Raw genomic sequence first — 26,402 nt, 5'->3', positions numbered from 1 at the left:
AAACCCTTCGGCAGGTCTGGAGAAAAAAAGCTGAGGAGTAGATTTATAAGGTGGGGGAAGACAGAGAGAAACACCAGGTGATGGGTGAATCCTGGAGGGGGATGGGTGAAGTAAAGAGCTGGGAAGTTGATTGGTGAAATTGACTGAAGGCCATGGAAGGTGAAAAAGGGGAAGGAGCACCAGTGGGAAACAATAGGCAGGGAAGGGGATAAGGTGAGAGAGGGAAAAGGGGCTGGGAAATGGTGAAGAGGAGGGGTGTTGATGGCATTACCATAAACTTGAGAAATAAATGTTCATACCATTAGGTTGGAGGCTACCCAAACAGAATATAACGAGTTGTTTCTCCAACGGAAGTGTTGCCTCATCACGATACTGGAGGAGGACATCACTGGACATATCAGAACGGGAATGGAAAGTGGAATTAAAATAGGTGGCCACTGCTCTGGCGGATGGAGTGCTAATCCATGGTGTAGTGGTCTCCCAATCTACATGGGGTCTCATCGATATGTAGGAGGCCACAACAGGAGCATTGAACACAGTACATCACCCCAACAGACTTACAGGTTGTGCTGCCTCACCTGGAAGGACTGTTGAGGGCCCTGAAAAGTCGTGAGGGGTAGCGGCACGTGTAGCACTTATTCTGCCTGCAAGAATAAGTGCCAGGAGGGAGATGGGGGGAGGGGCGGAGGGATGAATGGACAAGATAGTTGTGTAGGGAGCAATCCCTGCAGAAATCAGAAAATTCAGCAACATTTGGAAACTGATTGACTGAAAAAAGAGGTTTATGTTTGCAAAATGCTGGAGGGAGTCAGTGGCCCCAGCAGCATCTATGGAGAGGAATAAATAGTTGATATTATGGGCCAAGACACTTCATCCTATCTCGACTGTTTATTCCTCTGATTAACTGCTGCCTGACCTGCTGTGTTCCTGTAGTACTTTGTGTGTGTTACTTTACAGTTTATTCCCAGCATCTGCTGAACCTCGAGTTTCATATCTGCATTTCGAAGTGAGTGGAACTTTGACAGTTGTCACACAAAATGCCTGTTGACATTGGGTAATAAACAGGAGAAAATCTGCAGATGCTGGAAATCCAAGGAACACACACAACACGCTGGAGAAACTCTGCAGGCCAGGCAGCATCTGTGGATAAAAGTACAGCTGACATTTTGGGCCGAGATTCTTCAGCAGGACTGGAGAAAAAACAATGAGGAGTAAATTTTAAAGGTGGGGAGGGGAGAGAGAAACACAAAGTGACAGGTGGAACTGGGAGGGAGAGGGATGAAGTAAAGAGCTGGGAAGTTGATTGGTGAAAGAGGTACAGGGCTGGAGAAGGGGGAGTCTAGTAGGAGAGAACAGAAGGCCATGGATGAAAGATAAGGGGGGAGGAACACCGGAGGGAGGCGATGGGCAAGCAACAAGAGGGAAAAGGGGATGGGGAATGGTGAGGGAGGGGACCGGAAGATCAAGAAATCGATGTTCATGCCATCAGATTGGAGGCTGCCCAGACAGAATACAAGGTGTTGTTCCTCCTACCTGAGTGTGGCCTCATTACGACAGTATACGAAGCTATGGATTGACATCTCCATTGAGTATATTGTTTGTGGAAGCTTGCTGTGTTAAAGTAGCTGCGGAGTTTTCTGCATAAAAACACTGAATGATTTTGAAACGTGGCATGGAACCAGCACTTGCCCCTCAAATTAATCCAGTATGTTAACAACAGCACGTCACCTCCCTTTTCCAAAATATAATTCAACCACTCTATTACCATACATTCCACAAGTTTACACAAATGGGACATCAGTGATACTGGTCTATAACTAGAAGGATCCAACAGGGGTTTCTCAGGTTTTAGAATAGACACTACAATTGCCATTTTCCATGAGGAGAGAAGATGGCCTGAATTCCAATGATGATTCAGAAATGTAATATTATCTCAAGAGAGCTGTTGGCCATATGTTTAAGCATGCAATAACATCTATCTGTTGCACAGACGTGGCTGGGGATGAACCCAAGTGCAGGACACAGGCGCTGAGGCAGAATCATGAGGCGTTAGCACAGCCGTGAACGGAGAACCGGTATCCAGGAGAGTCTTCACACAGAGACAAGGCTCGCGTAGAATATCCAGGAAGCAATGCAGAACTTGGAACTGACAGTCCTCAGGAATCAGATTTACTCACATGAGAGTTGACCAATGAACTGGCAGCTCCTTGTTGTGATCACAGGGTCTTTATCTTGCATTTCCTGATGTAAAACAGGTGTGTGCAGTTAGTGGAACCTGGGAATGATTGGAAATTCAATGAGGGGATTGAGGCCCAATTGCTGAGGTAACTAGCAAGGTGGGGGATTGCCAGAAGGGATCATGACAGTATCATCCTTTCCCGGAGCTGCCTGACCTGTTCTATTAATAACTTCCTTAAATTCACACAAGGAAAATTCTACTTCGCTATCACTGCTACAGCTGGTTTCCAACACATCAGGGTATTCTCTTAAAACCTTATCCCTGCATTGTTTAGTGTCTTCATTATATTGATTATGTATTGCAGAAAATGACCGAGCCAGTAACTAAACGCTCTCCATTTCAGTAACAATTGTATTACCTTCTTTAATCAATACTGGGAACCCAATGAATCCCACACCCCTATATTCTTATTCATTCCTCAAACATCTCCAAGTTTAATAGTCCTTCCAATACTTTTAGAATATGACCTCCAGTAAATCATAATAAATGGCGGTGCAGGCTCGAAGGGCCGAATGGCCTACTCCTGCACCTATTTTCTATGTTTCTATGTTTCTATGTTTCTATGTCCCAATCGAGGAACCGCCTTAATCACCAATCAGCAGTCCGTAAAGGTATAAGCGCAGAAAGTAACCGTCTCCTCCCCAAAGAAACTGATATTTCGAAAAAGCCCGCCAAAGAATAAATCTATTGTTCAAATTTAATCGGAAATTAAATAATTACTGATCTGTTTGACGACCGAGTGTTCGTACTTCCCCGTTACTGAAACCGGGCACATTTAATGCAAGTGTAATTGATATTGAAATGTCTGGGAACTCAATTCTGTGATGTCTTTCAACCCGTGACGAAACCGAGTGAAACTGAATCTCAGCTTCTGTCCGGTACCTGTCAATGTGTAACCATTATCAGGTTATGGACAAACGGCTCTTCTCAAACTGTGACCAGCGTCTAGTCTGCAATTTAAAAAAATTGTTCTATGAAACAACCATGAACTCGTTTAGGCCTCGCATTGAAATAATATTCAGAGAAGTTACCCAACTGTAGCTAATAAACTCCTAAACACACAGCAAAAACAGCAACGGCAGCAATCCTCCGCTCGACATGGATACCGGCAGGGACGGACTGATAGGGATAGGGCGGTAACAATTCCGTGTCAGTGCAGTGGGAGGAATGTAACGCACAGGGATTATACGGAGTAGAGTAACCGGATACTCCAACCGTACTTTAGCTCTTGTAAAAGACACCAGACATAAAATGTGTGCAATTTAATGTCTAAATTTTAGTAGAACTCTCTCAGTGAAATCGTGAGTGGCTCTTAAAAGAGCCGTTGTGTTTTCGATCATCTCACTGGGGAGCTTTACTTGGAGCTGGTGTACTTGGTCACCGCCTTTGTCCCTTCGGACACGGCGTATTTGGCCAGCTCCCCGGGCAGCAGCAGGCGCACGGCGGTCTGGATCTCCCGTGAAGTAATGGTTGACCGCTTGTTGTCGTGGGCCAGGCGGGAAGCCTCGCCCCCGATACGCTCGAAGATGTCGTTGACGAACGAGTTCATGATGCTTCTTCCCTGCCTTGCCTGATGGTTTGGGCAGAGCTTTCATGGCGCCCTTCTTCGGAGCCGATTTCGCTGTATCAGGCATTTCTTCCGTCGGTTTCAGACCCTGAATAAGCAGAACTGGCTTGTAGCACGAATTAAATAGGCAGCTCCCAGAACAGTATGCTAATAAGGGATGGGAGTGCCTTGGATTCCCAATGGCTCTTTGAAGAAACCATTCATACAGTGAAGTCATTTGACTAGCTGTCTGAAGGGACACGCACAACCAATCAGAACTCTCTCTTGACTGTTCGTTTGGGTAAAACTGTGGACTAGGAACTGGCGCTGATCCGGTAAGTTGCCACTGCCGGTTAATTCCGCAGGAAGGAAATCTAAAATACAAAATGGACAATAAACTACAGCCGCGGTATTTGGCCATTTGGCTCATCGTATCTGCTAAAAAAAAATCAGAAGTAATGAGAAAAACACTCACACGATAATATAAAACGTTTATATAACGAAACAGGGCAGCAGGAGATCGAAGGTCCAGTTGTCATGAGAAACCCATTTCTGTGTGAGGTTGAAAGTCGTTTATTGTCATATGCAACTTGCTTGCAGCAGATTCATAGAGACACAGTGTCCGAGACACAGCATTCACAAAATAAAAACATACTCTACAGAATTACAAACAGGTAACAGAATTTGAACAAGAATCCATTGCAGTGTACAATGGTCAAGGTGGTGCTGTACTGAGATGGTGATGAGGGTTGTCCAGGTTTGTTAAACAACAGAATGTCTGTACCCGTCAGTCTCTGGTACAGTGTCAGAGTGTGGGGTTCATTCTGTACCTGTCAGTCTCTGGTACAGTGTGAGAGTGTGGGGTTCATTCTGTACCTGTCAGTCTCTGGTACAGTGTGAGAGTGTGGGGTTCATTCTGTACCTGTCAGTCTCTGGTACAGTGTGAGTGTGTGGGGTTCATTCTGTACCCGTCAGTCTCTGGTACAGTGTGAGAGTGTGGGGTTCATTCTGTACCTGTCAGTCTCTGGTACAGTGTGAGAGTGTGGGATTCATTCTGTACCTGTCAGTCTCTGGTACAGTGTGGGAGCGTGGGGTTCATTCTGTACCTGTCAGTCTCTGGTACAGAGTGTGGGGTTCATTCTGTACCTGTCAGTCTCTGGTACAGTGTCAGAGTGTGGGGTTCATTCTGTACCTGTCAGTCTCTGGTACAGAGTGTGGGGTTCATTCTGTACCTGTCAGTCTCTGGTACAGTGTGGGAGCGTGGGGTTCATTCTGTACCTGTCAGTCTCTGGTACAGAGTGTGGGGTTCATTCTGTACCTGTCAGTCTCTGGTACAGTGTGGGAGCGTGGGGTTCATTCTGTACCTGTCAGTCTCTGGTACAGTGTGGGAGCGTGGGGTTCATTCTGTACCTGTCAGTCTCTGGTACAGAGTGTGGGGTTCATTCTGTACCTGTCAGTCTCTGGTACAGTGTGAGCGTGTGGGGTTCATTCTGTACCTGTCAGTCTCTGGTACAGTGTCAGAGTGTGGGGTTCATTCTGTACCTGTCAGTCTCTGGTACAGTGTGGGAGCGTGGGGTTCATTCTGTACCTGTCAGTCTCTGGTACAGAGTGTGGGGTTCATTCTGTACCTGTCAGTCTCTGGTACAGAGTGTGGGGTTCATTCTGTACCTGTCAGTCTCTGGTACAGTGTGAGAGTGCGGGGTTCATTCTGTACCCGTCAGTCTCTGGTACAGTGTCAGAGTGTGGGGTTCATTCTGTACCCGTCAGTCTCTGGTACAGTGTGGGAGCGTGGGGTTCATTCTGTACCTGTCAGTCTCTGGTACAGTGTGAGAGTGTGGGGTTCATTCTGTACCTGTCAGTCTCAAGAAGGGGGCATGAGAAGGCCTTGGCGAGTAAAGGAAAACCCCACGGCATTCTTCAATTATGTGAAGAAAAAAAGGATGACAGGAGTGAAGGTAGGACCAATTAGAGATAAAGGTGGGAAGATGTGCCTGGAGGCTGTGGAAGTGAGTGAGGTCCTCAATGAATACCTCTTCAGTATTCACCAATGAGAGGGAACTTGATGATGGTGAGGACAATATGAATGAGGTTGATGTCCTGGAGCATGTTGATATTGAGGGAGAGGAGGTGTTGGAGTTGTTAAAATACATTAGGACGGAAAAGTCCCCGGGGCCTGACAGAATATTCCCCAGGCTTCTCCACGAGGCGAGGGAAGAGATTGATGAGCCTCTGGCTAGGATATTTATGTCCTTGTTGTCCACGGGAATGGTACCGGAGGACTGGAGGGAGGCGAATGTTGTCCCCTTGTTCAAAAAAGGTAGTAGGGATAGTCCGGGTAATTATAGACCAGTGAGCCTTACGTCTGTGGTTGGAAAGCTGTTGGAAAAGATTCTTAGAGATAGGATCTCTGGGCATTTAGAGAATCATGGTTTGATCAGGGACAGTCAGCATGGCTTTGTGAAGGGCAGATCGTGTCTAACAAGCCTGATAGAGTTCTTTGAGGAGGTGACCAGGCATATAGATGAGGGTAGTGCAGTGAATGTGATCTATATGGATTTTAGTAAGGCATTTGACAAGGTTCCACATGGTAGACTAATTCAGAAAGTCAGAAGGCATGGGATCCAGGGAAGTTTGGCTAGGTGGATTCAGAATTGGCTTGCCTGCAGAAGGTAGAGGGTCGTGGTGGAGGGAGTACATTCAGATTGGAGGATTGTGACTAGTGGTGTCCCACAAGGATCTGTTCTGGGACCTCTACTTTTTGTGATTTTTATTAACGACCTGGATGTGGGGGTAGAAAGGGGGGTTGGCAAGTTTGCAGATGACACAAAGGTTGGTGGTGTTGTGGATAGTGTAGAGGATTGTCAAAGATTGCAGAGAGACATTGATAGGCTGCAGAAGTGGGCTGAGAAGTGGCAGATGGAGTTCAACCCAGAGAAGTGTGAGGTGGTACACTTTGGAAGGACAAACTCAAAGGCAGAGTACAAAGTAAATGGCAGGATACTTGGTAGTGTGGAGGAGCAGAGGGATCTTGGGGAACATGTCCACAGATCCCTGAAAGTTGCCTCACAGGTAGATAGGGTAGTTAAGAAAATTTATGGGGTGTTAGCTTTCATAAGTTGAGGAACAGAGTTTAAGGGTCACGATGTAATGATGCAGCTCTATAAAACTCTGGTTTGGCCACACTTGGAGTACTGGTCCAGTTCTGGTCTCCTCACTATAGGAAGGATGTGGAAGCATTGGAAAGGGTACAGAGGATGCTGCCTGGTTTAGAGAGTATGCATTATGATCAGAGATTAAGGGAGCTAGGGCTTTACGCTTTGGGGAGAAGGAGGCTGAGAGGAGACATGATAGATGTGTACAAGATAATAAGAGGAATAGATAGAGTGGATAGCCAGTGCCTCTTCCCCAGGGCACAACTGCTCAATACAAGAGGACGTGGCTTTAAGGTCAGGGGTGGGAAGTTCAAGGGGGATATTAGAGGAAGGTTTTTTACTCAGAGAGTGGTTAGTGCATGGAATGCACTGCTTGAGTCAGTGGTGGAGGCAGATACACCAGTGAAGTTTAAGAGACTATTAGACAGGTATATGGAGGAATTTAAGTTGGGGCTTATATGGGAGGCAGGGTTTGAGGGTTGGCACAACATTATGGGCTGAAGGGCCTATACTGTGCTGTACTATTCTATGTTCTATACCCGCAGGATGATGCAGCCTCCACCATACTTCACGGTAGGGATGGTGTGTTTTAGATGTTGTGTGGTGTTCTGCTTACTCCAAACTTAGTGTTTGTGATGGTCAAAAAGTTCAACTTTGTTCTTTTCAGACCATAGAATCTTCTTCCAACTAACTTCAGAGTCCCCCACAATTCTGGGAAACTTCAGGCAAGATTTCATGGCAGCATTTTTCAACAGTGGCTTTTTCTCTGCCACTCTCCCATAAAGCTGTGACTGGTGAAACACCCGGGCAACAGTTGATGTATGCACAATCTCTCCCACCACTGAAGCTTGTGACTCCTCTAGAGTTATCATAGGTCTCTTGGTGGCCTCCCTCACTGGCCCCTTCTTGCATGGCCACTCAGTTTTTGAGGATAGCCTGCTCTTGGCAGATTTACAGCTGTGCCATATTCTTCCCACTTCTGGATCAGTGACTTAACTATACTCCAAGGGCATTCAGTGACTTGGAAATTTTCTTGTATCCATCTCCTGGCTTGTGATTTTAAATTACCTTTTTGCACAGCAGCTTGGAGTGTTGATTTGTCTTCACGGTGTAGTTTCTCCCAGGATACTGACTCACCAGCAGTTCGACCTTCCACTTACAGGTGTATTATTACTACAATCAATTGAAACACCTTGACTGCACATGGTCATCTCCATTTAACTGATTATGTAACTTCAAAAACTAATTGGCTGCACCAGTGATGATTTGGTGTGTCATATTAAAGTGGGTGAATACTGAAACAGACAATTATTTTGTATTTCAGATTTGTAATTAATTGAGAACATTTTGTAGAGATTTGTTTTCACTTTGACACAAAAGAGTCTATTTCCATTGATTAGTTTCAAAAAAAAGCCAAATTGAATCCACTGAGATTCAATGTTGTAAAACAACAAAACATGAAAACTTCCAAGGGGTGTGAGTAATTTTCATGGGCACTTTACATCTAGGGACAGTGATGGTGAAAGGGGGAGGGAAAGAAGACATGGGTAGGAGTTCCCTCAAGATCCTGAGGTGTGGTCAAAGGCATTCAAGGAAATATTAAATCAAAGAACATACAAAGAGGCAAGGGCTGGTGGTAGACAAGAGAATCAGGAATTTTCTAGGAACCAGTGATGAGATAAAAGCTAAAAGTAACAAGGGACACACAGAGAAGTTAACTCAATAATTTGCATTAGTGTTCATGGTGGGGGACAGCAAACATCCCACATGTATCTAATGGTGATATTTCAACTTTGTGCCATAATGTGTAACGATCGCCATCACAAGGGAGAAACTTATGAGACTAAAAGCAAACGTTACCAGGTCCTAACGACCTGCACTGGAGGGTTTCACAAGAAGTCTGGAGAGAAAGTAGAGACACTGAAGTCTGTCAAAACTCACTGTGTCACAGAAAGGTCCCAGTGGAGTTGAAAAGCATTGTTGAAGAAGGGTGGAAGATAAAAAGCAATAACTGTCGTTCTGTTAACTGCACTTCAGGTACTGGAATCAATAACCTATGAAGAAATAACAAGTCATTTGGAAAGGTTTAATGTCATTGAACTAACTCAACAGGGTCCGCTGTCAGATTCACACAGATTCTACGATGACCAAAGTTCCCATCTGAGCTTGTGGTCTGTAACCCCCTCACCACATTATGAACAAGGCTATCCTCCTCCTTGTCCCATTTCTCTGCATTTGACCCATATCCTTTAAAACCTTTCCTTCCCATCTACCTGTCCAAGTACCTTTTTAATGTACCTGACTCAACCACTCCCCCTAGCAGATCATTCCATTTACTGACCAGCCTCCAGGTCCCTCATGATTTTATAATTTTATTCTACAATATCAGCACTCATTCTCCAAAATTCCAAGGAAAATTGTCCGAAACATCTTTCCACAAATCGTGGAGATCCAGTAACATCTCTGTAAATCTCCTCTGCTCTCTTTCCAGCTTAATGGTGTCCATCATACTGCAGGGTCACTAAAACTAAACACTATTTGTGAAATGCGGCCAAACCAATGTATTGTACAATCATCACCACCCTGTCCATCTGGAACCCGGTCTTGGACACGGTAACCTGGGTTGTAGAATATTAAATCATGTTTGACAAACATACCAGAGGTTTGAGACTTTACAGGGGAAGTTGGAGAAGTGGTGTTTTTGGATTTTCAGGAGCCATTTGCCAAGGTGCCACATGTAAGGCTGGTGGTGCACAAGACCAGAGCCCAGTCCTGGGAAGGAAGTGTGTTAATACTGACTGAAGACTGGTTATCATACTGAGACAGAATAATAGGTCTGGATCGTCCATGATCTATTATTAATATTAATGACCCGAAGGAGGGGCAGAGAGTGAGGAATCCGCGGTGGCAATCACAGGGAATGTGGTGGGGGACATATTGTGATTGGACTTTCATCTCTCCAATGGGACATGGGGAAGCTGGTGAGCAGAATACTCGGTAAATGGAGTTTAACGTGGGACACACATCAACGTTGCTGGTGAACGCAGCAGGCCAGGTACCATCTCTAGGAAGAGGTACATTCGACGTTTCGGGCCGAGACCCTTCATCTGGACTAACTGAAAGAAGAGCTAGTAAGAGATTTGAAAGTGGGAGGCAGAGGGGGAGATCCAAAATGATAGAAGACAGAAAGGGGAAGGATGGAGCCAAGAGCTGGACAGTTGATTGGCAAAAGGGATATGAGAGGGCCATGGGACAGGAGTGCTAGGGAGAAAGAAAAGGTGGTGGGGGGGGGAGAAACCCAGAGGATGAGCAAGGAGTATAGTGAGAGGACCCAGGGAGAAAGAAAAGGGGGAGGGGGGAAAACCCAAAGGATGGGCAAGGGGTATAGTGAGAGGGAAAGAGGGAGAAAAAGGAGAGAGAGAAAAAGAATGGGTGTATATAAATAAATAACTGATGGGGTACGAGGGGGAGGTGGGGCATTAGCGGAAGTTTGAGAAGTCAATGTTCATGAGGTGAGGTGTGATGGCATGTAGAGTGGTAGGAGGAATCAAAAGTCAGGCTATGATTTATGTGGAGATAAATTGTAAATCAGAGAAATAGAGAAGGTTCGAGGTGTTGTACTACACAACAAAATAGAGACGGGTGCAGTGAGTGATTCATACAACCATATATGACCAAGGTTCAGAAGTGAATGGTTCATTGACATTCAGGATGGAAATGAGATGTTATTTCTTTAATCAGAGAACAATGAACTTCTGTATTCCTTATATAAGTAATGTGGAGCCTCAGGTGCTGGGTTGAGTCAAAGCTGAGATCAACAGTCTCTGGGAGAGTTTTAGTCACTAAGTGAGTCCATAAGATATAGGAGCAGAATTCGGCCATTTTGCCTGTCGAGCCTTCTCTGGCATTTCATCATCACTGATCAATTTTTCCTCTCAGCCCCAATCTCCTGCCCTCCTTTGTATCCCTTCATGCCCTGACCAATCAAGAATCTATCAATCTCTGCCTGTACCCAGTGATTTGGCCTCCACAGCTACCTGTGGCAAAAAATTCCATAGATTCACCACTCTCTGGCTGAAGAAATTCCTCCTCGTCTCCATTCTAAAAGGATGACCCTCTATTTTGAAGCTGTGGGGTCCCGTTTTAGACACTCCCACCACAGGAAATATCCTCTCCACATCCAGTCACTGAAGCCCTTTCACTATTTGATAGTTTTGAATTCGGTAACCCTTCTTTCTTCGAAAATCCAGTGAATAGAGGCCCAGAGTCATGAAACTCTCTTCATTAGACAAGCCATATAATCCTGAGTAAAATTCTCCATTTGTGATGTCATGTCAGCACAAAAAATTCTGAGTTTCAGAGATTTTTGCATTTTGGAATTATGGATCAATCTACACAACCTTAATCACGAATTTGTACTGCAGTAAACACTGTTAATTTAACCCATGCAATCCCAGGCATACAGATGCAAAATAAACACAGGTTTAAATTTAAAGTGGGGAAGTTGAACCTTACTTGAAGGTAAAGCCTGATTACTAGGCCTCAGAACATTGTACTCCCCAAATGGTCAAAATAAAGCGACGACATACAGAATTACATGCCTCTTGTTACCTTGGTCTGTGGGATAAACACAAGCCAGGTCTGATCAACCCTGACTGGGTCACCTGGGTGAGGGTGCATCATGATTAAATACCCAAAACAGCCAATGACCCTAAGTTGTATTACTAATGATGTGTCCCTTTGTACAGCCGGTTCATTAAGCCAAGTAGTGTAAGGCCACGTTAATGAAAGGCATGGGCCAGATTAAAGTGGCTCCACTACACTACCCTATCCACCATAGCCCCACCTATCTCACCATACTAAACTCTACAGCATTATCTCTCCCAGCCCGACATATATATCCACCAGCTCTACCCTCAAACCTAATCCTGAGGTCCAAGGGGGCGGGGCACCAACCCCCACAAACCCGATGACTAGTGTAAGGAGGAGGAAGATCCAATGAAGGCAAGTGTTGGACTTGGTTAATGAGGCATGGGCCAGATCAAAGTGACAAGGTTGCATGACACTGATTCTGGAGTGACGAGATGAAGAAACACAAGCGGGATGATTCTTCCACTGCCCGGATAATCCCTTTGTTATGTTGGTTTTGTTCTGATAGTCTTCTGTCTATTTGAATATTTTGGTATAATTCATATTTCATACCAGTGTTTCTTGTCAATGTTGTGTCTCTGATGCAATGTGTCTGTAGTGTTGCTACAAATACGTTGTTCCTTTCACCTGTGCATAAATAAACTCGATTTTAAACTTTACATTGAAATGTCCAAGTCTCTCCTTCACTCTCCTGCTGCCGTGTCAGGAACAAAACGTCTTAGTGTTTAATTTTACAATATTTCATCTGTTTTTGTTTTCATTCTGCTTTTGAAATTTGCGTTTCCCTTTTCAATTTCAGCCCGCGCACCGGCCTGTCTCTGCCCTTCAGTACCTCCTCCCACATTAAATGACAGCGTTAACCCCGCCCATTGGCGCCGCTTCCCATCCCCCAGCGTTCCGATTGGTGACTCATTTCTCCAAACAGCCAATGGAAATGCTCAGAATTCCCATCCTCATTAACATCCCGCTTTGGGCGCTGCCTATTTAATCCGCGCTCCGAACAGCTTCTGCTCATTATCGTGTTTGAAACCGACCAGGAAATGCCGGATCCAGCGAAACCCGCTCCCAAGAAGGGCGCCAAGAAAGCTTTGTCCAAACCAGCGAGCAAGTCTGGCAAGAAGCGCAAGAGGTCGAGGAAGGAGACTTACGCCATTTACATCTACAAAGTGATGAAGCAGGTTCACCCCGACACCGGCATCTCCTCCAAGGCCATGAGCATCATGAATTCATTCGTCAACGATATTTTCGAGCGCATCGCGGGCGAGGCTTCCCGCCTGGCCCATTACAACAAGCGGTCAACCATCAGCTCCCGGGAGATCCAGACCGCCGTGCGCCTGCTGCTGCCCGGGGAGCTGGCCAAGCACGCCGTGTCCGAAGGGACAAAGGCGGTGACCAAGTACACCAGCTCCAAGTGAAGCTCCCCAGTGAGATGATCGAAAACACAACGGCTCTTTTATGAGCCACTCACGATTTCACTGAGAGAGTTGTACTAAAATTTAGACAGTAAATAGCGCACATTTTATGTTTGGTGGCTTTTACAAGTGCTAAAGTACGGCTGGAATATCCGGTTACTCTTCTCTATATAATCCCTGTGCTTTACATTCCTCCCACTGCACTGACACGGAATTGTTACCTCCCCATCCCCATCAGTCCGTCCCTGCCGGTATCCATGTCGAGCAGAGGATTGCTGCCGTTGCTGTTTTAGCTGTAGGTTCAGGAGTTTATTAGTTACAGTTGGGGAACCTCTGAATATTATTTCAATGCGAGTCCTGAACAAGTTCATGGTTCTTTCATGGAAAAAACTTCTTTTAAAATTGCAGACTAGAGGCTGGTCACAGTTTCAGAAGAGCCGTTTGTCCATAACCTGATAACCTTTACACAATGACCGACCGCGGGCGGCAGCAGGGGTCGGTTTCACTCGTTTCCGTTACGGGTTGAAAGAAATTAGAGAACTGAGTGCCCAGACATTGCAATATCAATTACACTTGCTTTAAGTGTGCCCGGTTTCAGGAACGGGGAGATGCGAACACTTTATCGTCAAACAGATCAGCAATTATTTAATTTCTGATTAAATTTGAACAATAGGTTTATTTTTGGCGGGCTTTTTCGAAATTGTAGTGTATTTTGGGGAGGAGACGGTTACACTACCGCGGTTTATACCTTTACGGAATGCTGATTGGTGAATGCTGAATGCTGAGTTCTTCGATTGGGACATTTTTCTTCACCAATGATAATAAGCACGATTACACCAATCAGAAACATCAGTTTGCATTCTCAAAGAAGGTATAAAAAGGGCTAGGTGGGGCGGGGTGAACATTCTTTCATTTAGTTATTGTGATACTGGAAATGTCTGGACGTGGAAAAGGCACCGCTGGCAAAGCTCGGTCCAAGGCCAAATCTCGCTTGTCTCGGGCCGGACTGCAGTTCCCAGTCGGCCGGGTTCACAGATTCCTAAGAAAGGGCAACTATGCTGAGCGGGTGGGTGCCGGAGCTGCTGGGAGGAGTGACTATCGCTCAGGGCGCTGTGTTACCCAATATCCAGGCCGTACTGTTGCCCAAGAAAATCGGCGGTGCCAGTAAGTGAAGCAATGTAAACTGAACCCATTTACCCAAAGGCTCTTTTGAGAGCCACTCACGGTATCTGTGGAAGGGCTGAGCAGCGGGTGATTTCCGTTCAGAGTAACTGGGCTGTGTATCTGTCACAGCCGCGGCCCCGACCGGAGCCATCCCTGGTAACGTTTTCTCTTTCCGTCGTGTTTCTTCCGCGAATTAAACCGGTATAAGTCTGCACAGTACGCGGTCCGCTTCACCCTGACTCATTTCCCCTCTCTGCTGGCTGAATAGAGCTCTCTCCCCTTGCGGGGTGGGGAAATGAACTTTCAGAGTCAGCCCGCGGAGGGTGAATTTAATCTCCGATCATTGAACGATTCCGCTCTTCATGACCTGAAACCGCGTTGTCTGGGTTTCACATTGCGGGTTGATCCTGGACCGTTCCGGTGTGCAGCAGGCGGGAACATCGCCTGCTGGTTGATTCATGAGAAATTCCCACCGCCTCACAGAACAACAATATTTGCAGCTTTACATTTATCTACAAAAGTACATTAACCCTGTGGAACTGACAGTATTTACTGAAAATCTTGTCCACCTGGGTCTCTGAAATATAAATCAACATTATGCAAAGAAAGGGACACTTTGGTCAGATCTCCTAAGACATGGTTCCCTCTGTGAGGCGGTGGGTCGCTCTGAGAACAGACGTTTGTTTGTGCCAGGGAGAAAAGGGAGGGGGTGGGTGGATCGACAAGGAGGTTCAGTGCTGTCCTGTCTCTAGTAGGAACTTCTAAACACTGATGGATAAAACCGGACCCAGAATAAATTCTGCTCCACTAACCCTTTTGCAGTGTGGTGGTCCCAGTCAACATGATGGGGCAATTCCCAGGGATATCTTCTCTAAGTACCTCTGAGATGTTCTCCCTGGTCAAACACATCTCTCCGTCTCTCTCCCCTCCACTCCATCGTACCTGTAGCATTTGTACTGTGAAACTGAGTTGCCGGTCCCGCCCCTCCGACAATCATTTTTTCTGTTGGGGATAACCACACACTGCTCCAGTCCACCCAGCTGAAAATGGGTACGGGCAAATGCTGGGGGTTAACCTGGCGATAGACTGGCCTCCTATGGGGTGGTGGGGGGGCGGGAGAGTCTCGTATTCTCAGTCGCTTCACGCCAGAGAAACCGGCATAAGCACGGCCTGATGGGCCACAAGGCTCGGGACAGACTTTAACTTTTCAATATAATATCCCAGTCTCATGCACTGATCCATGCCCAGAGGCCAACTGCTGTTCAGAGAACAAAGGACAGTACAGGAGTGGCCCTTTGGCCCTTCTCTACATATTCCTGTGTCTGTCTAAGATTTCCTTAAATACTCCTGCGCTCTCCGCCTCTGCCACCACCCCTGACAGTGCATTCCATGTCTCCATCAATCTGTTGTCTTCACTTTCTTCCTCTGAGCTTAAATACATCCCTTTTGTGAAAAATATTACTGGCCGTCTACAGCAACTATGACCCACAAAATTCCACAAGTTTTTGTCAAATCTCTCCTGAGCCGACGCCACTCCAGAAGAAAAAGTTTCAGCATGTCGAGCCTCTCCTCAGTGCACACCTCCTCCAGACATCCTGCTCCAAACCCTCCACATGCTTCCGATAATGAGGTGATCAGAACTGAACACTGTACTCTCAATGTGGTCTAACCAGCATTTTATAAACCTGTAACATAATGTCCTGGAGCTTGAACTCAATGCCTTGCCTGATGAAGGTAAACATGCCATACACCAACTTTACTTCCCTACCAACCTGTGCTCCCAGTTTTAGAGAACCGATGTCTCCGAACCTCAACATCCTTCTCTTTGTCAATACTGTTAATGTTCCTGCCATTAACTGTGTACACACCCTTGATGTTGGATCTCCCAAAGTGCAGCCCTAGGTATCCTTTTCACCACAGCGAATGTATGGAATGCAATGGGATTATCTTCAATCCTACTTGCCGGAGATTTTTCATCACTGTTTCCAGCTCTCCAAACGTTCTTGAGTTCCCCTGTTTTTTTTTAAATATGGCTCTCAATCACCCTGTTTGATTCCAGCTTCCTAAGCCTTACTTATGCTTCTTCCTCCTCCTTGACTAAATTAACTTCTTGTCTCATCATCCAAGGTTCCTGAACCTTGCCATCCTTGACCCTCCCTCTTACTGGAACAAACTGGCCCTGAAACACTGCACTGGTCTTTAAAGAACTCCAGGTCAGATGTGGATTTGCTGCAAAATCCATCTTTATGTATTGCTGTGAATGGCATCTAACTCAGCTTCAATCTCTCCATTCAGTGAATGGTGTTCTGTTTCACATTCCCCTGTCAATCTTGTTTCAACCCTCATAGGGAGCAGCAATGAACCTCATCATACTGACCCCCCTCCAGTGAAATTATAAATCATCCATCTTGTGCAAGTCACCCCAGCACCAGACGAGGTTCCAATGTTCTGTAATCCTGAAAGCCCATCCTTGTATCAGCTCCTTAGCCACACATTAATCTGCTCTCACTTTCTGTTTGTATCCCTACTACTACAGGGCACTGGCAGTAACCCGGAGATTACAATCTTTCAGGTTCTGCTCCATAACTTGTTCCCTAACTCTCTATATTCACTGTGGGACATCATCCATTTTTTACCTGTCCATTGGTACCGACGTGAACCACCACCTCTGGCTGAATGAACACCTGTTCTGTATCTGCTCCGAGATGTCCCTGACTCTCAGAGGATTTACAACTTTTAAAACCAACAGAAGGCAACAAAAAAAGTCATAAAGAGAGGAAAAAGTTGGAATACGAAGGTAAGCTAGCCACAGGTATTAAAGAGGATACCAAAAGTTTCTTCAGATATACAAAGTGTAAAAGAGAGGCAAAAGTAGATATTGGTTCATTGGAAGTTGTTACTGGAGAGGTAGTAATGGGGTATAGGAAAATGGCAGACAAACTGAATAAGTATTGTGCATCAGTCTTCACTGGGGAAGACATTAGCAGTCTGCTGGAATTTCAAGAGAATCAGGGAGTAGAAATGAGTGATTTTGCCTTTACTAGGGAGATGGTCCTTGGGAAACTGAAAGGTCTGGAAGTAGATAATTCACCTGGACCAGATTATCTAGACCAGTGCTATGAAAGATGTGGCTGAAGAGATTGTGGCAGTTTTAGTAATATTCTCTCCATAATCTCTGGATTCTGGTGTGGTAGGAAAATTGCAAATGTCATCCACTCACATGGACATTATTTATATAAATTACAAGTAACAAAGGTCCCGCCACCCAGTGGCACACCACCAGACAGAGAACTCCAGTCTGAGGCACAACCTTCAACCATCAGCCTCTGCCTCCTGTTACCGAGGCAATTATGAAATCAATCAACTATCTCCCCGGATTCTATTTTATGGATCTAACCATCCAGACTAGAGTCAAAGGCCTGGCTAATGTCCATATGGACATCCACAGCCCTTACCTCATCTACACCCTTGTGAAACCCTTCAAAGGGCTGCAAGAAATTTACCAGACATGATTTCCCTTACACAAAACTGTGCCAACTGTCTTGAATCAAGCCAAATGTCAGTAGATCCTGTTCTTTAGAAACCCCTCCAACAAATTACAAACTGACGGGCCTGTAGTTTCCATTACCCTTTTTAAACAATGGCACCGCATAAACCATCAGTCCTGAAGTCATAGGAGCAGGATTAGGCCTTTTGGCCCATTCAGTCTGTTTTGCCATTCCATCATATATCCCTCTCTACCCCATTCTCCTGCCTTCTAACCATAAACTTTGATAGCCTTAATAATAATTAAAAATCTACTAATCTCTGCTTTAAATAAACCTACTGACTGCCTTTATGGCTGCCTGTGGAAATGAAATCCATTGATTCATCACTTTCTGACTAAAGAAATTACTCATCTCTATTCTAGAGGGGCCTCTTTCTGTTGAGGGTCTGGTTTGGTTCCAGACTCCTCCATTATTGGGAGGAGAAGATGGCGGTGCAACGGCAGTGCGCACGGCCTCTCCGATAATGAATATCTGTTATCTGTCAAGTAGGGGACCGTGCACAATTCTGATTTGATGGAGACAGACGGGAGAGTATGGAGCAATATCTGTAAAGCTTATGAAATGCCCTCTTCACTGCTGCCGCTACTGTGTGGTAACTGGAAACCCGGAGCAGAAGGTCCTGAAATCCTCGGCTTTGCGTGTTTCAGCAGAGGGTGGCGCTCGGGAGGCTGTATCGGAGAGGCTGGTCGGAGGCTCGAAGTTGTCAGACGGACGGATTCAGTGTCGGCTGTGGTCGGCTGCTTCCAAGGCATCGGCAAGTTGACAGTGCCTGGAGGTTTATGGCAGGGACCTTCTCCCTTTTGCCGCCTGCTATCGGGACTTGGGAGTCGATCGACTTGGGACTTTGAGACTATTTTTACCGTGCCCATGGCTTGTTCTTAATCAAATTATGGTATTGTTTTGCACTGCTGTAACCTCTCCGCAGTGTCCCTTCTCACCAAAATCATTTCTTCTTCCCGTTTCACACTTCTGATTCTCCCTCCAACCTCTCTCTTGCTTGCTTCATGTTGCCAGAGGCCTTCTCCAGTTTCTACTTCTGAGACATTTTTTTTTCAGTCTGAATTCATAACATCTCTCACTGTGCCCCTCTGCCACAGTTTACCATCCTTGTCTTTCCTCCTCATAGAAACAGTTCAGTCTGAATTCTGACCCGATTGCTATTAAACATCATTTACATGTTCAATGCAGACAGTTGCAATTAACTGTACCCCAAATGACCACATTAACACTGGGCCCAGTCTTGTCCTTATTTACGGTTCCAAAAATGAAACTTCTATCAATGGCCAGGCTCATTTCCCAATACAATGTCTTCTATGAACCCCTTCCCGGGTTAGACTATCCACTTCTATGTTAAGTAACATCCCAGTATTCTTCAAACATATTCCCTGATATCTAAGCCCAACTCTTAGGGAGTCCCAGTCAACATTGGGGAAATTAGTCACCCACTGCAACTACCCTGTTGCTTTTACATCTTTCATTACCTGCTACATTTCTGTTCCTTTATCTCCTGCTGGCATTTGGGAGGCCTGTGATATAACCCAATCAGTGAATGCATCTCTCTTATCCTGAGCTCTATCCACATTGTCTCACTGGATGAAACCTCCAGTGTGTCCTTTCTAAGTCCCTCACCCACAATTCCATATAAAGGCTGATCTGCCTTCCTTGTATGTCAATCCCACTTCCCTGATTTTACAAAACATTTATCTTCCTTCTCTTTGAGTCTTTTCAATTATCCAGCCTCCCTATTCATCTCAGTTAGGGAATTCCAGTGTTTGTTATACAGTGTTTTTTTTTATCATTTGTGGCCTTGTAGAACAGTGCAGGCATGTACTTTGGTTTCCTGCAGTCCACAGTTTTGAGTGCCACAGACACACATAGTCATCAGATTATGTAAAGTGAGAGGGAGTTTGAATGAAGTGAACATGGGCAGTTGGCACATTTTGCATGTCACAGTTCCCAAGGAAATGTTTGATTGCCCATAATTCAGAATGTAGCAAGATCCAATAAAAAGAAGTTAGATTTAAACAGAGTGGTAACTGTATGAGTGGGCCAGAATTGGAGTGGGGAGTTGAGGTTTCGTCTCTTCTGAGAGATGTAGGCCATAGGTAGATATATTTTGATTTAATCTTTATTTCTTTTGTATTACACATTTAGAGCAGAGGGGATGCCAGACAAGATACTTGTCTTGGTGGAAGGAGACAGAGGTGGTCGTGGCAGCTTGTTATTCAGGTTGGAGGCCTCTGACCAGTGACAGTCACAGGGATCGGTGCTGGTACTGTCATTTGTCATCAATGTTAACAAATTCTCTGACATTGTTGTTAACATGATTAGTGAGTTTGCAGATGACAGCAATATTGATGGTAGAGTGGACAGTGATGTTTGTGTAAGAGTACAATGCGATCAAGATTAACTGGGGAAGTCGGCCAAAGAATGGCAGAAGGGTATTGACGTGGACAAGTGTGAGGTGTTACATTATGAGAAGTTCAACCAGGGAAGGACCTGCACAGTAAATTCCTGTTCCTTGGGGAGTATTACAGAACAGAGGGTCCATGAAATACAGAAACATCATTCACTGAAAGTGACAACCCATGTAGTCAGGATGATGAAGGTGGTGTTTGGCCTATTTGTCTTCATTGATCAGGGAATTGAGTAGAGAATTTGGGATGCCATATGACAACTGTAAAAGTCAAAGTGAGACCAGACTGTATTGTGCACAGTTCTGGTCACCCAGATGCAGGAAGGATGTCATGAAGCTGGAAAGTGTGGAGGGAAGTTTGATGAGGATGTTACAGACACTGGAGGACTTGAATTATCAGCAGAAGCTTGGACAGACTGGGACTCTCGTTCTCTCTCCTGAGAGAGTAAGGAGCTGCCTAGTGACCGTCCAGAGGTTTACAAAATCAGCAGGTGATCACTCTTTGTGTCAGGGTAGGGAAGCCTAAATTTACAGGGTAATTGTTTAAGGTGAAGGGGGAACATTTAAAGGCTATGTTATGGATGGGGGATGTTGCATCTTTGATTAAGGAGACCAGCACTGCAGTAATAAGAGGGGTTTTGATCAGGTCTTGTAAGTAGAGGTTTTAAATAAAATGGTGAATGATGATTTTGATGTGATTATACTGCTGGCCTCCCAATAGGCTCAGATATTGTGCAGCAGACATGTTGGTAAATCACACAGAGGGGTAACGGGAACAAGCTTACAGCAGTTGGGCATTTCAACTTCCTCATATTACCTTGTATGAAAAGTTTCAGTCTCCAGGAGAAATTTGGCAGACACAGGATCGGTTCATCCCTCAGCAGAAACAGTATTTAAAAGGGAGGATGAGGCAAACATCACTAACAACAGAAGACAAAGGCAGCATAAAAGAACATGAGAGGGCAAAGAATATCACTAAAATTAATGGGAAGGAAAGGATTATGAAACTTTCAAAAAACAGAGCACAACTATAATAGCAATATGCAGAAGTTGGAAGAACTATGAAAGTAACTGGCCCATAATAGAAACAAGATATAGAAAGATTTATTTTCAGATATATGAAGAGTAAAAGAGGCAAGAATGGACAAGGTTTTAGGTTTCTGATTCTCATCTTCGGACTCACGCCCCTCCCTGATCCTCTTTTTACACTATTTAGTTTATTCTATATTTCTTATTTTAACTGGTATTTTATTAGAAATTACTCTGTACTGTTGTAGCAAAACAACAAAGTTCATGACATATGTCCGTGATAATGAACATGATTTTGATTTTGATACTAATCACCTTCACTGATCAATGCCAGTGCACAAAAGGTTTATTAATGAGTTGGAATAACTTCCCTCAACTTTACTTGGAAGCTTGTCGCAGATTACAGGGTGCTCGTGATCATTTAAGGAAGAGGGTCAAGTGTGGCAAATGCATTTCAATACAGATAAGTGTGAGGCGGTGCATATTGGAAAGTCAAACCAGTGTAGAAGTCACACTATGAATGATCGGTCATTGGGGAGTGGAATGGGCCGGTGAGATTGAGGGGTAAAGTGCACACACAGTTCATTGAAAGTTGTGTCACTTGCAGACAGGGTGGTGAAGAACGGGGTTTAGCATGCTGGTCTTCATTAATCAGGGGATTGAGTATATTAGTTGTGACATTATGTTACAGTTGTGTAAGTGACTGGAGGCCACACTTGCCGATTTGTGTACAGCTCTTGTCACCGTTATAGGAAACGTGGTTAAACTGGGGAGAGTGCAGAAAAGATTTCCAAGGATGTTTCCCGGACCCGAGGTTCTCAGTTACACAGAGTTTGGCCAGACAATGTCCTTTGTTCTTTATTCCTTGGAATCAGAATCAGATTTATCACTGTGTTATATGACGAGGAACCTGTCGTTTTATTTTGACAGCAGTACAGGCCTCTGAAGGTGCAGATGTGAACATTGTGTCAGCATAACGCCAAGAGATTCTGGGAATGGCGAACAACGCGGACAAAATGCTGGAGGAACCCAGCAAGTCAGGGAGCATCTCCCACCAGACTCCTGATGAAGGGTCTCGGCCCGAAATGTCGACTGTTTATTCCCACCATTGATGCTGCCTGACTTGCTGATTCAGAGAGAGTGTTTTAAAGCGGCGGGTGGATTAGACGAGTATCACTGTGTTTGTAGGTCCGAACGCATCGCCAGATTTCCCAGCGCCTCCTGTACAAAATGAAAAGATTTCTCTGTTACGGGATCGCCCCACTCCCCAGCTCAGTCCCGAAGCGGGAATTAACCGCAAAGTTTTAGTTAGTTTCAAAATTTCAGCCGAAAAGCAGAGAACAGGTTATCAATATGGAGAGAGATCGCGGGCAGTGCAGTAATGAAACGGGTTAAGATAGAAAGTGCTGCCTTTAATCCCGATTGAACTCTCTTTCTAGCGAACTTTCCGGCCTCAGTGACGGACAGGGACCAGTCCGAGTCTACGGAGTGTCCGATTTTAATTGGAATCGGAGAGTTTTTGAGGAGAGAGAAACACAGAAAAATGAAGCCGCCAGCAACTGACAGGAGGATGTCCGCTCTCTGCCTTTAAAATGCTCTGCGCCCCCGCCTTTCGCTTCATTTCTCATTCAGTCTGATTGTGAGAAGCATTTTCCAGAGTCGCCGACATGACCGAGACAGCACCCGCCTAAACGGCTCCTCCAGCCGCACCCGCCGCCGCAAAGAAGAGTCCCAAGAAGAAGGCGGCCGGCCGGAGCAAACCAGCCGGTCCCAAACTGGGCGAACAAATCGATAAGATTGTGGCGGATTGTCGCGATAGGAAGGGGATGTCCGCTGTGGCCATCATGAAGGCTCTGACCAGCAGCGGTGTCGATGTGGGGAAACGTCGCGCCCAGATCAGGATGTGCATCAAGAAGAGAGTGGAAAGCGGCTCCTTGGTTCAGACCAAGGGCGCGGGTCTTTCGAGATTCTTTAAATCCGGTCAAGTAAAAAGTGCCGTGAAAGCGGTGAGGAAAGCGAACAAGCCACCGGCAAAGAAATCTCCCGGCAAGAAGTCTGGCGCCAAGAAACCAGCGGCTAAGAAAGCGGCAGCTAAGAAACCAGCGGCTGAAAAAGCAGCAGCTAAGAAACCAGCGGCGCCGAAGCCAAAGAGCCCCAAGAAACTCTTAGCCCCGAAGAAGAAAGCGGCCAAAAAGACAGCAGTCAAAAAGTGAATTGAGATATACCATTTGTAAGTGTTTGAACCCAACGGCTCTTCTCAGAGCCACCCACATCTCAGAAGAGAGCTGATCATGAATATTGTGATTCCCGCTGCGGGTCCGACTGAGTTTTGCGGGGAAACTTCTCGCATAAAACCCGATATTCCCGGTACCTCTCTGACATTCTTTGCGGCCGTGGTGTCCGAGATTTGACGTGAAACACTGCGTTTCACTCGGGCTGCGTGTGAGTTAGAGAGAGAGTGAGACCGGTGGAGTGGTCTGAAGGTCCAGTTCCTTCTCCCGCTCCAGGAGAGCGTGACTGAGATTCCGCGCCTCGCATCACAAAGCCCGATTCAGCTGAAATTTACATGAGAGGGGAGGGGCGTCTTGAGAGACGGATCTGTCCCTGGGGATGGACTGCAGGGGGAAGGTGTATGATAAACTACCCGGTGACTTTGCCGACTGACCTTCAATCATGTACCAGCTACAAAAGTTTATTTACACAACAATTACAAGAGTAAAATCAAAAATGTAATTGAAGCCGGGGGGGGGGGGCCACCGCTCTCGGAAATCCCCCACTGTACCCATCGCGACCGCATGCTCCCACTCCAAGGACAGCCGGGCATGTCCAAAGCAAACATAACGGAACAGCCGCACCAGCTGTATATGGCAGGCTTGTGGGAGAAGTGAAGGGCCAAGTGAGACCCTGACGGGGAAGGAGCGCGTTCATCTCCTGTCCCTCACTGAATCAACCAGACGGCACAGAACAGCTGATGATCGCGGTCAGTCAGTGCAAAACCGAACAACGCCATCAGGAGGGCAGATCGCCACTACAATACAATAATCAGCAAGCGACAACCCTTTCCTTTGCTGTGATCGTGGCTCTTAAAAGAGCCTTTTCTTGGGTTTGTTGTGGAGGCCGGGTTTAGGCGCGCTCCCCGCGGATGCGACGGGCCAACTGGATGTCCTTGGGCATGATGGTGACTCGCTTGGCGTGGATGGCGCACAGGTTAGTGTCCTCAAACAGCCCGACCAGGTAAGCCTCGCTAGCCTCCTGCAGGGCCATGACGGCCGAGCTCTGGAAGCGCAGATCGGTTTTGAAGTCCTGAGCGATCTCCCGTACCAGGCGCTGGAAGGGAAGTTTGCGGATGAGCAGCTCGGTGGATTTCTGGTAGCGCCGGATCTCCCGCAGAGCCACGGTGCCGGGCCGGTAGCGATGAGGCTTCTTCACTCCGCCGGTGGCTGGAGCGCTCTTCCGCGCCGTTTTGGTCGCCAACTGTTTGCGAGGAGCTTTCCCTCCTGTCTGCTTGGTCCGGGCCATTCTCCTTCAGAACCGAGAACGCAGGTTGAAACACAGGAACAAGATAGACGAAACGTACTCCGGGACAGGATTTTATACTGTTGGAAAGGGTCTTCCCATCAGCTTTCATTGGCTGAAACAGGTGTCTATTAAGGTTCCTTACTGCGATTGGTTGATTTATTTCCTGCAGACTGGCGGCGAATAACAATTTACGACAAAATGGACAAACTGTTGACTGGCGGTTGGACTTCATCCAATGAGAATGCAGCGTCATTGGCCCAGAATTAATTTCAAATCGCCCGCCAATTTCAGAGCACCCAGCAACGGTGCTTGATTACATTTTATTTACAATTAATTGTATGACGGATTATTCAATTTCAGTTTCATTTAATATCTAATTTCCTCAGTCAAGATTGAAATGCACAACTACAGAATCGTTCTCTAAACGAGTGAACTGATTTCTATTCGAAACTGATAAGAGGATTAAGATCGATCCTAATGCAGGTTTTGGGGTAATCACCGACTGGAAAGGCAGAATTACAGAATGTTTCAAGCGGAACCGATCAGTCTGTTTCAAATGCAACTCAGCTGAGTATATTTTTTAAAATCTAAAAGTCTGTGGATACGGCTCCGTCTGTGAGTGGCTCTTAGTAGAGCCTTTGTGTTGTGCTCGGGAGGAAGTGAGAGTTTTTCAGCCGCCGAAGCCATAGAGAGTGCGGCCCTGGCGTTTCAGAGCGTACAACACATCCATGGCAGTGACCGTGACCGCATCCCATATCACGTTCTCCAGGAAAACGTTCAGCACCCCGCGGGTCTCCTCGTAGATCAGACCCGAGATCCGCTTGACGCCGCCACGGCGAGCCAGACGGCGGATGGCCGGTTTGGTGATGTCCTGGATGTTATCACGGAGCATTTTACGGTGCGGCTTGGCTCCGCCTTTGCCCAGTCCTTTGCCTCCTTTCCCTCTGCCAGACATGATGCTGCTTCACTCAGGTCGCTGCTCACTAACAAACTGCCTGCTGCTGTCTCCTTTTATACACAGCGCCCCGACCTGCCCGAGAAACGCGCAGAGAGACAGAGGCGGGGAGGGGAGGTGAGGAGTCAGAGTGACGGACAGAGCCGAGAGCGGCCTCTCATCGTCCAGCTCCGCCTTCACTTTACCACAACCGCCAATTTCCAACGATTCATCCGACACAAAGCGCTCCAGAGAGAGAAAAAAATATTCCCTGACACACCACTGAAGTATTAATAGGAATTTGCTGCTTTAAATTATAGGAAGTGCTTTTCCATTCTGCAAATCGCCGAGGATCTCGGTCTGTCCCTCCCCGGCCCCATGACCAGTGCGAGCGCCCTCACACACAGCAGTTGGTGGGCGAGGGTGCAGTCACTTCCAGTGATGAGAGGGTTGATTCATTAATACAATTGTTCCTCTGGGTAGCCAGGGAAATGAAAGACCGGTCACATAAAGGAACAGGATACATAACCAGATATATAGACCGCGCTTCTGTCACCTTCTAAAGCCCAGGTAAAGAAGTGGCTGAGGGGCTGGTGTGGGGTGGGTGGGTCTTCAGGTACAAGGATCATTGGGTCTCAAGGGAAACGAGAGACGGGTCCAAGGAGGAGGGGAGACAATATGTTACGGGAAGATTCCCTCGAGCTACACGAAAGGGTTTAAACGAGCAGGGACGAGGTCCTATAAATTGATTTTCGGGAACTAGTTTAAAAAAGCAGGACTTCCAGGATTTTAA

At 46.2% G+C, this 26,402-nt stretch overlaps 5 protein-coding genes and 1 pseudogene across 6 annotated transcripts in view; 3 read left to right on the top strand and 3 right to left on the bottom strand.

Moving 5' to 3' along the window:
- LOC134339649 (late histone H2A.2.2-like) overlaps window positions 1–26,402 on the bottom strand; it is a 410,959-nt gene that overhangs the window by 7,124 nt on the left and 377,433 nt on the right. The window lies entirely within an intron of this gene.
- LOC134339661 (histone H2B-like) overlaps window positions 1–26,402 on the top strand; it is a 241,813-nt gene that overhangs the window by 31,243 nt on the left and 184,168 nt on the right. The window lies entirely within an intron of this gene.
- LOC134339667 (histone H2B-like) lies at window positions 12,628–13,002 on the top strand. The gene has a single exon (XM_063036367.1). It carries the CDS (start codon window positions 12,628–12,630, stop codon window positions 13,000–13,002), a length of 375 nt encoding a protein of 124 aa, XP_062892437.1.
- LOC134339717 (histone H1-like) lies at window positions 22,824–23,369 on the top strand (annotated as a pseudogene).
- LOC134339657 (histone H3-like) lies at window positions 24,280–24,675 on the bottom strand. Its single transcript, XM_063036355.1, has one exon. It carries the CDS (start codon window positions 24,673–24,675, stop codon window positions 24,280–24,282), a length of 396 nt encoding a protein of 131 aa, XP_062892425.1.
- Window positions 25,332–25,630, bottom strand: LOC134339677 (histone H4-like). The gene has a single exon (XM_063036375.1). The coding sequence runs from the start codon at window positions 25,628–25,630 to the stop codon at window positions 25,346–25,348; it is 285 nt and encodes a 94-aa protein (XP_062892445.1). The 3' UTR covers window positions 25,332–25,345.

The sequence above is a fragment of the Mobula hypostoma genome, chromosome 30 (assembly GCF_963921235.1).
Source record: "Mobula hypostoma chromosome 30, sMobHyp1.1, whole genome shotgun sequence".
NCBI lineage: Eukaryota > Metazoa > Chordata > Chondrichthyes > Myliobatiformes > Myliobatidae > Mobula > Mobula hypostoma.
This window is presented reverse-complemented; position numbering and strand designations above follow the sequence as displayed.

Coding starts and splice junctions, on each gene's coding strand:
- LOC134339667 (XM_063036367.1), top strand. CDS start 12,628: ATGCCGGATCCAGCGAAACCCGCTCCCAAGAAGGGCGCCAAGAAAGCT.
- LOC134339657 (XM_063036355.1), bottom strand. CDS start 24,675: ATGGCCCGGACCAAGCAGACAGGAGGGAAAGCTCCTCGCAAACAGTTG.
- LOC134339677 (XM_063036375.1), bottom strand. CDS start 25,630: ATGTCTGGCAGAGGGAAAGGAGGCAAAGGACTGGGCAAAGGCGGAGCC.